The sequence below is a fragment of the Chiloscyllium plagiosum genome, chromosome 18 (genome assembly GCF_004010195.1).
Source record: "Chiloscyllium plagiosum isolate BGI_BamShark_2017 chromosome 18, ASM401019v2, whole genome shotgun sequence".
NCBI lineage: Eukaryota > Metazoa > Chordata > Chondrichthyes > Orectolobiformes > Hemiscylliidae > Chiloscyllium > Chiloscyllium plagiosum.
The window spans coordinates 51333731-51349412 of NC_057727.1; the positions used below are offsets into that span (position 1 = coordinate 51333731).

General features: G+C 40.8%; 1 protein-coding gene across 11 annotated transcripts in view; it reads right to left on the reverse strand.

Annotated features, from left to right (window-relative positions):
- The window catches only part of chl1b (cell adhesion molecule L1-like b), a 712521-nt gene that overhangs the window by 321686 nt on the left and 375153 nt on the right, over positions 1–15682 (reverse strand). For all 11 annotated transcript variants that reach the window (XM_043708376.1, XM_043708384.1, XM_043708378.1 and 8 more), the window contains 2 exons: positions 6469–6570; positions 5068–5259 (listed from right to left, as the gene is read on the reverse strand). In XM_043708376.1, the coding sequence (XP_043564311.1) occupies positions 5068–5259; positions 6469–6570 (294 nt within the window). The remainder of the gene's footprint in view (positions 1–5067; positions 5260–6468; positions 6571–15682) is intronic.

The window sequence follows — 15682 nt, forward strand, 5'->3', positions numbered from 1 at the left end:
GGGCCGGGTCTGGTCCTGTGCAGATACTGAAACACCCTGACCTTGGCAACCAAGGAAAAAGCATTGCTCATTGCTGTGCTACCTTCCCATTTGACCTGCTGTGACTATACAGTTAGCAGAGCACATGTCTACCCCTCCATCAAGGTGGAAGAGAGCATAGAAGTCCAATAGGAAGCACTGTCAAGGTTGCCCCCTGCACCTCTCACCTGCTCACCTATTCCCTCTTCAGTGGGTTCACTCAGGAGCACTTTCTGGTGAGCATTTAACTGCCATGGCTCTGCAGCTGGTTGAGGAAGAAACATCACAGGTCAGTGCCACTCAATGGCCTGCGAGAGACCAGGCACCAGCCTCAAGCAAGACAGGACCCTGTAATGTCGGCAATTTGTAACATCTTTGACATGTGCAACCAGACACTAGGCCAGCAAGGAGGTTTGATGAGGGCACTGGGCAATGTGACACAAATGTTGCAAAGACTGCACCAACCCAGTTGGGAATCAGCTGCCACAGGCATGCGAGCATCTGGCTGACTCTATGCACAGCCTGGTGGCTGCCATGAAGGTCTGGGCCTAGCAGTCTCACTGCTTGCTGAGTGTCTGCACAGTCCTGCACTCCATCGTTCTAACCACTGGTCGTCAGCAAGAGGGGGATGAGCAATCTTGAGCTCATTCCACACACCCCTTTCCTCACAAGGAGAAAGGGCAATGCCAGTCAGCACCCAGCTGGAGGAAGAACCACACACAGCAGCCCCACCCAGAGGTCCCCACATTGGCGGTGGCCAGGAATTCCATCTCCACCCTTCCTGCTTCTTCAGCCAGAGCTGCCCCCACCCCCAACTCAGTGAGTTGTCAAGCCAAGGATGACACACTTGCCTCTGGACAGGACACACTCAGCAGGCCATGGCCCTCTCAATAAGTGCCCCTGGAGTCACCTTACCAAACCTTCAAAGGCAATGATCGCAACGGATGACAGGCTCCCTCCTCCCCAGGACTGTATGGAAATGCAGTGGAACTGAAAGAAAGACACTCTGAGGGCACAGAGGTGGCATGTGTGACACATCACAGAAAATATACTTTCAATTTGTGAATATATGTTCAGTTTACACCTTTGTTTGTGTGTGCATGCGCATATATAGCTAACCTCAACATTGAAAGTACCATTGAAAGTCATCTTTCGCACTACACGATGTTCAATGGTTAAATATTTAATGTAAAGTGAGCAATGCCTGAATTATGCTTTACCTGTAGGGAAATTGCAGGTGCTTGCTACTTTCGCATCCAGGATCAATCTTTCCAGGTAACAAAACAGTGCCAGTCACAGCTGTTGGTGGGATTTATTTGTAATTTTGCGTGATTGTTCAAGAGTGCTTGGGGCAAGGATTGGGACTCCACACATTAGGTTCAGATGTAGGTGATGGCGTAGTGGCATTATTGCTGGACTGTTAACCCAGACAACATTCTGGGGAACTGGGATTCAAATCCCACCATGGCAGACTGTGTAATTTGAATTCAATTTTTAAAACTGTCCGGAATTAAGAGTCCAATGCTGACCATGTGTCGATTGTCAGGAAAAGCTCATTTGGGTCACTAATGTCCTTTAGGGAAGGAAACAGCCATCCTTACCTGGTCTGGTCTGCATGTGACTCCAGTCCCACAGTAATGTAGTTGACATTTAATTGCCCTCTGGGCAATTAGGGATGGTTATAAATGCTGGCCCAGACAGTGATGCCCACATCTGATGAAGGAATTTTTAAAAGCCTAAGATTCACATAGCTTGTAATGTTTGTAGGCGCATTTCAGTGACACAAGTCACTGCTTTTTAAAGGGCCTCACACTGCTCAAAATTGAAGCCTCCTCCCTCACAGAAGGAAACACCCATCTGCCCATTCCTGGTGTGGTCAAAGCCATTTCCATCTCTATTGCACACTTATTATTGATAGCACAATGGAAGCAAACTGTGATCACTTCTCCAACGGTGAATTTCAGTATCAGCCTCTTACTATTGGTGAACCCACATATATACACATTCCCTTCTTGGTATCCCTCCCATCAACTTAATTGGCCCTTAAATTCCCCAACTCCCCATCTAACTAAATCCCCATCTGCCCACTTTATGCACTGAGTTCCAGGTATATCGGGTAAACTTGTAGGTCCACGGCCCCTCTACCAAAGCTAAGGTGTAGATCACAGTCAGAAATAATGCTCTCTTTCCTGCATCACTCTTTTCCAATCAATGCTCTATTTTCTCTCTCTTTTGCCGCTTCACAATTGTAACCCCATCTGCATGCCAGGATTCTGCCTCCAATTCCTAGTTTTTCTCCCATAGCATTGGCCTCTGATAGGGAGCTGGACTTCCCAATCCAGACACTCAGACTGACATTGGAGGCTTTCCTTGACTTACTGCCCCTGGCTGAAGGGTGCCTCCTGGACTTGACAAAGGACTACTCCCATAGAGTTTGAGACATGGCATTTGCCTGCAGTGCATGTGCTGTCTTTGGCACGTACATGGCTAACACATGGTGCAGGCATAACACTGACACTGTACACTGTCATACAGAAGCTGGTCTACTTACCTGACTGACAACCATGACAAGTTCTCTGGATTTGCATCTGTGCTAAAAGACTAGTCAAAACAGAAGTCCTGTGAGCCTTTAACATGTGGCTGAGGGAGAATGTGCCAAAACACAAGACAAGGCAGAGATGCTATGAGCATCGAAGGAAGAGCTCTCAGATATTCTGTGGCCATGAGCTGGGCACCGATCCCTCTGCACAGTGACAGCGACACAATGAAAGGCACCGGTGCTCTCTAAAATGCAGCACTGAAGTGCAGATGTGTACTGTCAGTGGATTATGGATATGCCATGATAATACATAAGGCTGGTTACATGTCAGATGCCAATGCCCCAGAACATGGGGGCGTGCAGTCACTGCCCATGGACTATGCCCTGAGATGTTGGTGCCCAAAAGGAAGGTCCAGAGGACGGGTGAGCTGGAAAATATCTGGTGCCCATTCCAACTTTGATATCAGGAAGTGTAGTGTCTCATAGCTGGTGGGTAGTAGAAAGTGCGACTGCATATTAAAGAGATGGAATGGAGGAAGAATGATGGTGATAATGAGCGATAGCTTATGTTCATAGAGCTCTCACCACTCACTAGCAAGAATCCCATCTGAACATCGAGACCAAAAACAAAAATCACTTGACATGGCCATTTGATTGAAACACATACAGTGTGCCACATAAGCTACTGGCACATGTCATTAACATACCATGTCACCAAACGGCAACACATCTGTCCCCTAATCACGACAAACTACCTAGCTTTGATTCTGCATTAAAAGACAAGAGAACATAAAAATACATCACCTGTATGCTCTGAATGAGATGCAAAATGTAAAAAGACACAGCAAGACAGTAAGCACTAAATTATTAAGTGCTACCAGAATGTCTTGTTTTAATCCGTGAGATTCTTTCCACTCTGTGCTTAAGCAGCCTGGCATAGCACTACAATGTCAGGTGTTGTTACATTCCAAAGTGCAGGAATGATAAGGAAAACTATTCCATGGGATTCAGAGGTGTGCCTCGATAATTAGGTGAGGCTGGAGCCAGGCAGGTGCAAGTGTTTGCCGCCCAGGGAGGGTGCCTGAGTTATGTTGGAAAATGCTGGTCAAGGTGATGACCTGGAGGAACAAATGGTGATCTGGACTGGTAGAGATATGCTTGAACTTCCATGTTGGGAATTGTCACAACTTAGTTTCTCTGTGCCATGTGAGAGCAGAACAAACTGCAGTTAAACAAGATTGGGGAGGAGGGGAGGTGGGAGAATGGGGAGGTAGTGGACATAATAATGATAATTCATGCCCAAGCCCTCCTGCTGCTCAGTAGAGAAATTCTTGTCTTGCTCTCCAAACCTAGGGCGCACAATGCATTTTCTCAACATTGGGAAACAAGTTTTTCCAGTCTCCCAACATTTTCCCAACTGACTCATCATTGCCCATATAATCTAGGGACTGAGAAAATTCCGCATAATGAATACCATCAATGTTTTCTTCCAACTAATGAATTATTCTGAATTTATAGTTTGCATAATTTAATTAATTATTTTGTATTTACATGTTTTCAGTCAGTCAATTAAATAATTAACTAGCTTATATAGTAAATACTACTTGAAATTATCTGTGCAAGTATTTGGGGTCAGTGATAGAGAGAGAAACAAAGAAAAAGAGATGAAGAAATATATTAAAAAGTTACAATAAAAATGAGACACGAATAACATTAGATGAGGGATACAAGCATTCTTTAATAAATGAACTACTCTAACATAAATAAATCACAATAAAACTAGTTTATTATGGTAAACAAAGTAATAAATTGGAATTCTCCTTGTTGTGAGGTAGTTGGCACATATAACGAACAGTGTCTAGGATTAGAGTGGTGCTGGAAAAGCACAGCCGGTCAGGCAGCAAAAGCCCTTCATCAAAATCCAGCATCCGCAGTCCTCACTTTTGCCTACATTTAATGAACATACATTTTGCTCAAATGGAAATTCCCCAGCAAGTGTAACTTGGAGAATGAACATTTTCTGTGCCAGTTATTGTCAGTTCCATGCTTTACTGAGTCATGGTCATAGAGACATACAGCATGGACATAGACCCTTCGGTCCAACTCAGCTATGCCAAACAAATATTCTGCATTAATCTAGTCCCATTTGCGAGCATTTGGCCGATACTCCTCTAAAGCTTTTCTATATATATATATATATATATATATATATATACCCCAATCCAGATGACCTTTAAATATAGTCGTTGTACCAGCCTCCACCACCTCCTCTAGTAGCTCATTCCATACATGCACTACCCTCTGTGTGAAAATGTTGTCCTTTTAAATCTTAGTCTTCTTCCGTTAAATTTATACCCTCCAGTTTTGGACTCCCCCACCCTGGGGAAAAGACCTTGACTCTTCACCCTATCCATGCCCCTCATGATTTTGTAAACTTCAAAAAGGTCACCCCCTCATTCTCTGACACTATGTTAATAGGAAAGAAATAAATTGTATTTTAAATTAAATACCTGCTGATCCTGTTATGTGCTTTTCTGAAGGCTCACTGGGATGACTTTTGCCAACTTCGTTCAAAGCTGATATTCGAAACTGATAGGTCACATAGGGGGAGAGCTGCAACGTAACTGATGTTGTATTTCCATCAACTCTCGTCTTTTCATACCATCTTTTCAGTTCAAATGTGGTCTCCTCCACAATAAATGCTATATAAAATTAAAGTTGTTTCATATGTTAATAAATCTGTAAAATAACACGGAAGAAGTCAGGATTTGTTTCAGGTTGGGGGATACAAATTATTTATATTATTTAAGGTTTTATTTCTCACAAATATAATGAATACCATACTATTATTAATTTACTGATTATTAGACATTGAAACTTAATATTTTCTGGATCTATACCAGCCTATAATTTCTCATAACTGTTGGAGGTTGAGGCTTTGTATGTAAATGATGTATGTTTATTTTATTTTGCATAAATATATTTTAAACCGTATGTATCACTAGTTTTTTCACAAATTATGAAGTATACACATAAACATGGCAATTGTAAAACTTTATCTACACTGAGGAAAAGTATGTTTTCTATAAAGAAATATTTTAAAATAGATCCCATGTTAAATGGTTATGGTTGCATTATTGGCACATTTGCACTTATGGCTGTTTGGATATTCTGATGAAGCAGATTATTGGTCAATGAACGTGAAACATTTCCTTCTTTTAGTTGCAATCAGAGATGAGTGTACTGAACTGGGTAGATGTTGGGTCAACCTCTGACTGGTACTTAAATTGTGTTTATCTTTGGAAATGATTGGTCAAATTACACCTGTGTGTCATGACCGTCTGATGCTATAAATGCTTTAAAGCCAGAGAACTACTTTTGAAATGGAGAAAATGCAACAACCAACTTTGCAAACAGTAAACTCCCATATTTAATTGATAAATATTGGTCAGGACACCAGGGATAATTTGTCTACTCATGTTTAAATTGATCCTTAAGACTTTTTACATCTAGTGAATATGTCAAATGTGATTTGAGTTTAATGTCACATCTGAAAGATGGCACCTCTTACATTGCAGGACACATTCAGTACTGTATTGAAATTTAATTTTTGTGGTCAGGTCCTGGACTCCGATTTGAATCCAGAAACATGCAAATCAGAAGCAAGAGGAGCCTAAATGAGCCACTACTGACACTTTGTTTCTTTAAGTAACACTACCAATTTCTTGAAGAAGTAAAAAGATACTTAACCTCATTCTGACTTCTACCACAACAATTCTGACAGGCATCCAAACCAAAAGAATTTTCATTTTTTTCTTTGTGATCAAAATCAAATCTAGCATTCAAATGTTCAACATGCTCCCTCCTTAAGAACTCTAACAAAAATATCTAAAATATTAAACATGACCTACCAATTATGGGGCTATTGTGGCTATCTCCCGGCTTCCAGTCTAATCGAATATTCATGTTTTGCAGGTCAGTTAATTTCAAATCTTCTGGTGGCTCTGGAACATCTAATAAATAACATTTTTTTAAAAGTTAATACATTTTTCAAATTCACATTATATATAAAATCTGTTTTGCCCAAGGATAAACTAACATTGACACATTATTTAGAGATAATGATGGAAGCTTCCAAACATTTCCATTCACAACAAAGAAACAACAATAACAGCATGACAAAAATCAATTCTTATATATCTTTTGGTTGACTCATGTAGTTAGTACCCATGGCACTGCCTGTGTCTTACTGTTAGCGATTTATTCACATTTACAAAAATCAATACAATGCCTTGCATTGTAATGGATTTATTTTCGAGTTTGACAAACAACCAATAGCTAATTACAAAGAATTTTAAATAAAATAAGTCAATATTCCTTTCTTCCTTGTATGTAGCAATAGAGATTTTTAACATTCCTGTGCAAGAAGTGTACAGAATATACAGAACATATCTATTATGTATACAGGTACACAGTCTCACAAGCAGTTACCTCAGGATTCAGTACAGCCTGCATTTCAGATCTTGTGCATTTTCAGGTCAGGTGACTCAGGTCAAGCAGTTTGGGCTAGGTTAGGGAGAGCAGATTGGATCTAGTTGGTTAAGGTAGAGTCAAGGATCATTCAGAACTCTCAGAAGACTGGAAAATCTGGTGTGTGAAGCAGATAACTTGACTGATGTAGCACTGCAACAATGCAGCACCTCGCTGAACAAGCTAGATAGTTCTTTTATTCACTTAATGAGATCTAAAATTCAATCATGACCATTCATAAACATGTCCAATTTTTGCAGGACCTGGATTGGAGACACCATATCTGTGTAGAGAAACATGAATTTGAGGAAAGAAGCAATAATTTATGAATTATTCACGGAAAATACCTGAAAATATTTGCAGGTTAACATTGCTCAGTTGCAACTAGAAAAATACCATTTTTTGCTTGCTCACAAAATTCAGGAATAAATACTTTATGCCTTTCCATAACATTGTAATGTCACTCTTAACTTTATTATGTTGCTGAAATCTGTTTTCCAAAGGCAATGACAAGAGTCTTTTAGATCAATGAAGTATTTTGGTTCAATAAAGCATTTTCAAGGTACCAAAGAAATTTATTCCAATTTAATGCACCCAACTCTCCATTAATCACTTTCTCACAACATCTCTTTAATATTCAAGAACAGGTCTGGATGTCTTGAAATTTTTGTACCACTGAACTCTTCTGAGAACTTAAACATTTCGTAACTGTATTCCTCTTTGGGTGATATAATTCCATATTTTCCTGCTCCAGCATCTGAATTTAAATGCTTTAACCTATGATATTTAAAATGAATTGGATTAATTTTGTCCATCAATTTCATAATCTTGAAAACATTAATTGCGTTACTTTGGTAGTTCAAGTTTTCCTGAAGAAAGTAATTCTATAACGTGCTCCCTACTTACATTTATGACACAAATAATGAGCTTTTTTGATCTTCTTTCTGACTTGGAAAATTATTATAACCAATGTTTTCCTTTTGAATTGAGTCCAATATTGCGCAGTGTTCTATGAATGAAATTAACTTCTGCAAAACAAGATAACCATGACATTGATAACTGTTGACATGCATTAAATAGTTCTTTAATTGGAAAAATTGCCACAATGCAGTCAAAATTGTTGAAAAATATGTTGGCAAGCCCTACCATCATGTTTGGCACTAGGGAATAAATGTTCTGACTGCTCAGATTTTGGAAAATAAAGCAAACATTGTGTTTCTGAAAGGCAGAAAAATCTGAGGACTTATTCAGCAATATTGATTGATAGATAGTGCCTGCTATTTCACATTCAGACTCTTAAAATTTCAATAATTTATTGATAGCTCTGGTCATTACGAATACTTGGTGAGGAACTTCTGCCAGGTATTGAACACAACTTTGCTTTTGCAAGTGCTAAAGTGGTGAAAGTTCAGCCTCATTCATTATTTGTTTACAGAAAAGTTGCCAAACACTACTGAAGCAATCATTGAGTTAAAGCTAGTGGTATTGACATATAAGTTTGGTGTTCTTATATATGCATGTGAACACAAGCTTCTGAGGAACAGCAGATGGGAAGTAGAAAGATGCCAGTGGGTGATATTGGGCCACTCTTAACTTTTCTACCTGAGGAGGCAAATCAAGACAGGATGATGACACCAGAACAAACAGAAGTTCAGTCATGCAAGGGCAGTGGTATATAACTGGACACGGAGACGGTTGAAGTTTTGGTGGCAAGGAGACAACAGCAAAGGTCTGAGAGAAATCAGGAAGTCAAAGAGGATGTTGTTGGTAACTTTGACCATTGTCATTGTCCTGGGTAAGAATACACTGTTACTGGCACCTAGAGAATTTGTAAGAGTAATCATGTGGAGAGGAGACTCACTCCTATTCATAGCAGCCAGCTCTGGTTTATCCATGAAAAACTGATGATGGAATGGTGCAGGATAAATGCACCATGACAACAGCCAGGATAGTGGTCATTCATTGTGAAGAAAGGCGAGGCATGGTTTTATAGCAACACCATACTTATTGAATGAACCCCCCCCCCCCAGTTCCTCTCTGCCCTTGATGTGGAGGCTTTGAGGGTGGAATGAAACCATGTGCTCTTTCATCCTGGTTCTTCCTGCTGAGGGAGGTGACAATGAACCACCTCCTCTTTTACGGCCTTCATCATTTCCCAAGTACTATAGTGAACAACACAGCAGGAAAAGTTGGCAATTACTCTAGTTTCCACTTCAAAGGACCCTGAAGTATAATCGTTGAGGGTACCTTTGATGGCCAAAAGCAAGACCAACCTCATGGAAAGCAGATTCCAGGTGCTGGCACATTTCAGTGATCAGCCCTTTCTTAATCAGGTTTCATCAGGCATTGTCCATGTGAAAGTGGAACACCTTTGAGTACCTTTGATGGCTAAAGACCTCTTTCTGGAGTGTCCCCTTTTCCTCCCAATGCTTCCCATTTTGCATCCAGTGTTCCACATTCTGGTGAAATTTACAGAACAAAAGGGCAAAAAATGTGTAATTGATCCCATATTGACCAAGCATTTCTCAGGCCTTCTTGACAGTAACCACTGTCACTGTCACTGAACAATGACCAAGAAGTTTGCGAATGGTATTCAAAAAATCAACCAAAATTACATTAAGTCAAAAGCAGCTAAATGCAACCTGCTGAGTGGCCTCTTAAGTAACCCTGGTCCAGTGCCCATTTTTCAACAGAAAACCTGATTTTTGGATAATGACTTTAACCTGCTTGGTCAAATTAGGAGAATGGGAATCATGTGGGTTCATTGGTGTGGCTTCAGGACACCACCAGTTTTGAACCTTCTGGTGCTAACTGAGAGCTGTGGTGCCCTTTTCAATACAGCACATGAGGTCTGTGCCCGAGTCAGAAATTCAGTAGCCCTACGGAGATTAAATCAGGAGATGAGAAAGGCACTATTACAATAATCTTGGGGGACTTTAACAGGTGGACTGGGAAAATTAGGTTGGCAGCACATCTCAAGGAAAGATAGTTGTGGAATGTCTACGAGATTTTTTTTGGGAGTAGCTTACGGTAGAGCCCGCTAGGGAACAGGGTATTTTAGATTCCGTGATGGCAGATTTGATGAGGGAGTTTCAGGTGAATGAACCCGTAAGGGCAGTGAGCATAATATGCAAGAATTCACCCTGCAGTTTGAAAGGGAGACGATTGAAGCAGATCTAACAGGAAATAATTGAGTAAAGGTAACTCCAAAGACATGACGGAGTAGCTAGCTAGAGTTGAATGGAAGAAGAGCCAAGCAGGTAAGTTAGTGAAGCAGCAATGGCAGGGATTTCTGGGCAGTATTTGGGAAGCACAACAGAAATTCATCCCATGGAAAGAGGAAATATACTAAAGGAGAAAGAGGCAACTGTGGCTGCCAAGGGAATTCAGAGACAGGATATAAGCTTAACAGAAAGAATACAATGTGGTGAAGATTAGTAGGAAGCCAGAAGATTGCAAAGACTTTAAAAAAAAAAGACAACTAAAAAGGCAACACAAGGGGTGAAGATGAACTGTGAGGGTAAGATAGATCAAAATATAAAAGAAGATTATAAAAGATTTTTCTAGATATCTAAAAGATGAGAGAGAGGCAAAAGTCGACATTGGACCAATGGAAAATGAGACTGGAGAAGTAGTAATGGGGAACTAAAAAATAGCAGAGGAACTGAATAGGTAGTTTGCTTCAGCTTTCACAGTGGAAGACACTAGCAGCATACTAGAATCTCAAGCGAGTCAGAGGCAGAGGTAATTCTAATAGCCACAACTAAGAAGAAGGTGCTGGGGAAGCTGAAGGTGAATAAATCACCCAGACAGGATGGACTACACCCCAGGGTTCTGAAGAAGATAGCTGAGGAGATTGTGCAGGCATAGGTAGCGACCTTTCAGGAATCACTGGTGTCAGGGAGTGTCCCAGAGAACTGGAAAATGTCTAATGGGCAGCGGGGGGGGGGGAGAGGGAGGGTGTTGGGGATGCAAAAGATGTGAAACTCTAGGCCGGTTAGCCTGTCCTCCATTGTTGGTAAGGTGTTAGAATCCACTATTAAGGATAAGATTGTGGAGTACTTAGTCGGCCATGATAAAATAAGCTGAGTGAGCACAACTTTGTCAAGTGGAGATCAAGCCTAACAAATCTGCTAGAATTCTTTGAGGCAGCAACGAGTAGGTTAGACAAAGGAAAGGCAGTGGATGTGATTTATTCGAATTTCCATAAGACCATTGAAAAGGTGCCTCACAAAGGGCTGTGAAATAAGATAAGCACCCATGGTGTTAGGAGCAAGGTAGTGGCATGGATAGAGGATCTGCTGACAGGCTGAAGGCAGAGAGTTGAGATAAAGAGGTCTTTTTTCAGGATGGTAGCCAGTGACTCGTGGACTTCCAGTGGGGTCAGCACTGGGACTGCAACTAATCATCTTATACATTAATAATTTGGATGAAGGAACTGAAGACATTGTTGCTAAGTTCGCTGATTATACAAAAGGTAGGTGGAGGAACAGGTTGTTTGAGGAAGTGGGGAAGCTGCAGGAGGACTTTGATAGGCTAAGAGAGTGAGAAAGGAAATGGCAGATGGAATACAATGTGTGCAAGTGTGAGTTTATGTACTTTGGTGAGAAGAATTGAGCCTTAGACTATTTTCTAAATAAGGAAGACTTGGGAGTCCGAGTTCAGGAATCTCTTGAGGTCAACATATAGGTTCAGTTGGCAGTTAGGAAGGCAAATGCAATGTTAACATTCATTTCAATTGGGCTAGATTACATGAGTTGGGACGTCATGCTGAGGCTGTATATTGAGAGCAGTTTTGGCCTCCGTATCTCAGTAAGGATGTGTTGGCTTCGGAAGGGGTCCAGAGGAGGTTTTCATGGATGATCTCGGAAATGAAGGGCTTGTCATATGAGGATCAGTTGAGGACTTTGAGTCTGTATTTGATGGAGTTTAGAAGAATGAAATGGAAATCTCATTTAAACTTAGAGTACGGAAAGGCCTGAATAGAATAGGTGTGGAGAAAATATTAAGAAAGACTAATTGTAGGAGAGACTAGGACCTAAGGGCACAACCTCAGAGTAAAGGGAGAGAACCCTTTAGAACTGAGGAGGAGGAGAAAGTCCTTTTGCCAGACGGTGGTAAATCTGTGGAACTCACTGCCACAGAAGGCTGTGGAAGCCATGTCATTGAGCCATGACAGAGATAGATGAGTAAAGAGATTGAAGGTTACAGGGAAAAGGCAGGAGAATGGTGTTGATAAACATACCAGCTATGTTCAAATGGGGAACAGATTCGACGGCTGAATGGCTTAGTTCTGCTCTCGTATGTCTATTTCTCTTTGTTCAAAATGACAAGCGAGAGGAAACTGCACTTTTTATCTGCCCTATTATATCTTTACACCTCTTAAAAACCTCAGTTAGATCACCCCTTAGCCTTCTATACCACTAGCATTGTCTATGCAATCTGTCTTCATAATTTAGTCCGTCTCGCCCTGGTATCTCTCTGGTGGATCTATGTTCCAAAACCTCCAAGGTCAGGATGCCCTTCCTCAGGTGTAATGCTCAGAATTGAACACTGCATTCCACATGTGGTCTGAACAAAGCTTTGCAAAACTGTAACACAATCTCCACCTTTTTTCATTCTTGCATCCATCCCGAAAGTACAAATTCAGTTCGAGTGTCATTTGATATAATTAAAACAGATTAAAGTGTGCATCAACATGACTAATAGCAGAATAACTAGAGAGAAGCGAATGTGTTAATGCAAGATGTTGGAGAGGATTGATAAACACATGCTGCAATCTTCATATTGCAATCAGAAAGCAGCAATCTTTCAGAACATTAAACTTCCACTGACTGGGAGTGAAGCTTCGTGTATTAACCTCTGTGATTGATGTTAAAGCAGTGTGACCCATTGGAGACCTCTCATTCTACATCACTGGTTTTAGCCTAAGCTAAAACTGCTTTTATATCAGTTTTTGGCACACAATTCAAGGAAGTGAATGATCTGTTCTTGGCACACCATTTAAAGTACTGAATGAAGCAGATGCAATTGCCTGATCTTCTGTAGCTTCATTAAATAATACAAACTTTCAATGCATAGTTTACATCATTTCGAAAATGTAACATAAAACAGAAAACAAAATGGAGACTCATTTATAACACAATTTTGGAGACATTTCTCTGCAGCTACACTGCTGATTCCCTGCACATTTGACAATTCCTGAGCACTTTCATAATATTCTCAAATCAGATGTTTTTACATTTCAAAAATTGCCATTTGCTGATTTAAGTGTTCCCTTTCTGAGCAATTGGTTTTCGTAGCCCTGGGTGAGGAAACAAAAAGGTTTGGTCTGAACTCCTGCTCCAGATTGTTAGTGGGTGACCCCTGCTGGAAGGGATTTATATAGATCTGGATTCAGAACAGCACAATTTGTGGCTGTAATATTTCCTGCAGTTGAATAACATCTCAATATTTTATGTCAACATCATTAGTAATCCTTTGAGCAAGGTGCCTCATAAGTCCCTAAAACCTTCTTTCAAAACCATTCAATTCTTTCAGAAAAGGGGTGAAAATGAACTAAGGATATACTAAAACTTTGCATTATTTCACAAAAGTACAAAAGAACAGGCAACTGCTTCTGTTTTATTCAATGCTTTAAGTTATGTACCAAGATATAAACTTCATATATACTTTTATATATTTGGAAATACTTCTGGTTTGGACTAAAACCAGTGATGCAGAATGAGAGGTCTCCACTATAGCTGGTTATAAATAATCACTGTTGTAATATCAATTCAGGTCAATGCACAGAGCTTCACTCCCATGCAGTGAAAGTTCAATGTTGAGAGTAATACACAAAAACACACCTTCAAACATTTTTGGAAAGACAGATGTGTTGCCAAAGCTTTTTTTTCCTCCCTTGCGCTCATCAGAGCAAAGGCTGGAAGGCCACATTTAAAATGATCATAACTATCTATGCCATGGATAAAAGATTGGTGATTGGGTAGCAAGTGCACCCTCATTTATTTCTGTACAGCAATGCTTTGGTCAATGGGCAACTGTTAGCTTCTAATCTCTCAGGTCATTCAAACATTCTGTAGGTTTTGAACAATTTGTTTATAGAGAAGGATCCACGTCCATGAATGCATGTCACTTTTAACAAACGTAAGCCACATTATACTTATTTGACATTATTTATCAAGTATTGATTCTCATTACTTTGTTCTGAACATTGTGAATATCCATTCTTGTGTCACGAACATCTTAAAATTAACTTGCAGCTTGGAGCAGTGTGTTCCATTGATCAAAAGCATTTCTTTAATAAAAGCTTTGAGATCTGCAGCTTTGAATCAAATCACTAATCTTTTATCTTGCACCCATCAGCTCAATTTGCAACAAATATTAATATAAAGGGAGAACAACATTTATACTGGACATTAGGAGACTGCTTGTGGGTTGATTGGTTTGAGAGTGGGCACTGACTGATAGAAGGAGGCAAAAATGAGGACTGCAGTTGGTGGAAATCAGAGTTTAGATCAGAGTGGTGCTGGAAAAGCACAGTAGGTCAGGCAGCATCTGAGGAGCAGGAAAATCAACGTTTCGGGCAAAAGCCCTTCATCAGGAATAGAGGCAGGAAACCTCCAGGGTGGACAGATAAATGGGGAGTGGGTGGGAGATCTCCTGAGGTGATGAGGTTCTGTATGGTCTGGGAGATGATGGTTTGGTGATGGGGGGGGGGTCATGGTCGAGGGGGCGGTAGGAGGAGATGTCTTCAAGTTGGCGTCTGGCTTCAGCAGTGTAGAGGTCAGTGCACCAAACTACCATTGCACCCCCTTTATCTACTGGCTTAATGGTGAGGTTGTGATTGGAGGGCTACGCTTTGTGAGGGTGAGAGGTTGGAGTAGGGGAAGCGGGGTAGAGAGTTTGAGGTGGTTAATGTCTCATTGGCAGTTGGAAATGAAGAGGTTGAGGGTGGGTAACAGGCCAGCACGGGATGTCCAGGTGGATGGAGTGTGTTGGAGGCGGGTGAAGGGGTCCTCGGAAGGTCTGCGGGAGTCCTGATTGTAAAAGTAAGCTTGGAGGCAGAGGTGGCGGAAGAAGTGTTCGATGTCACAATGCGCATTAAATTCATTGATGCGTGGGCGGAGGGCATTAAACGTAAGGCCTTTGCTGAGGACTGATCGTTCATCTTCAGTGAGGGGAAGTCACATTATACTTATTTGACATTATTTATCAAGTATTGATTCTCATTTCTTTGCTCCCCCCATTTATCTCTCCACCCTGGAGGCTCCCTGCCTCTATTCCTGATGAAGGGCTTTTGCTCGAAACGTCAATTTTCCTGCTCCTTGGATGCTGCCTGACCTGCTGTGCTTTTCCAGCACCACTCTGATCTAAATACTGACTGGTAGAAACTTTGCCACAGTGAATGCTGCAGTTAATGGTGACTGATAGTTAATTGCTACGCTATGTTTCGATTTTAAACCAGGAAAGTTGACTCTAATTGTTCAAAACATTTGCATGAGATATGTTTCAGAGATTGGTTGTCACCCATTTTGTTCAGATGAAACAAGATCCTAGTGTATACATTTTCTTTAAAGAGAAGTATAAATACAT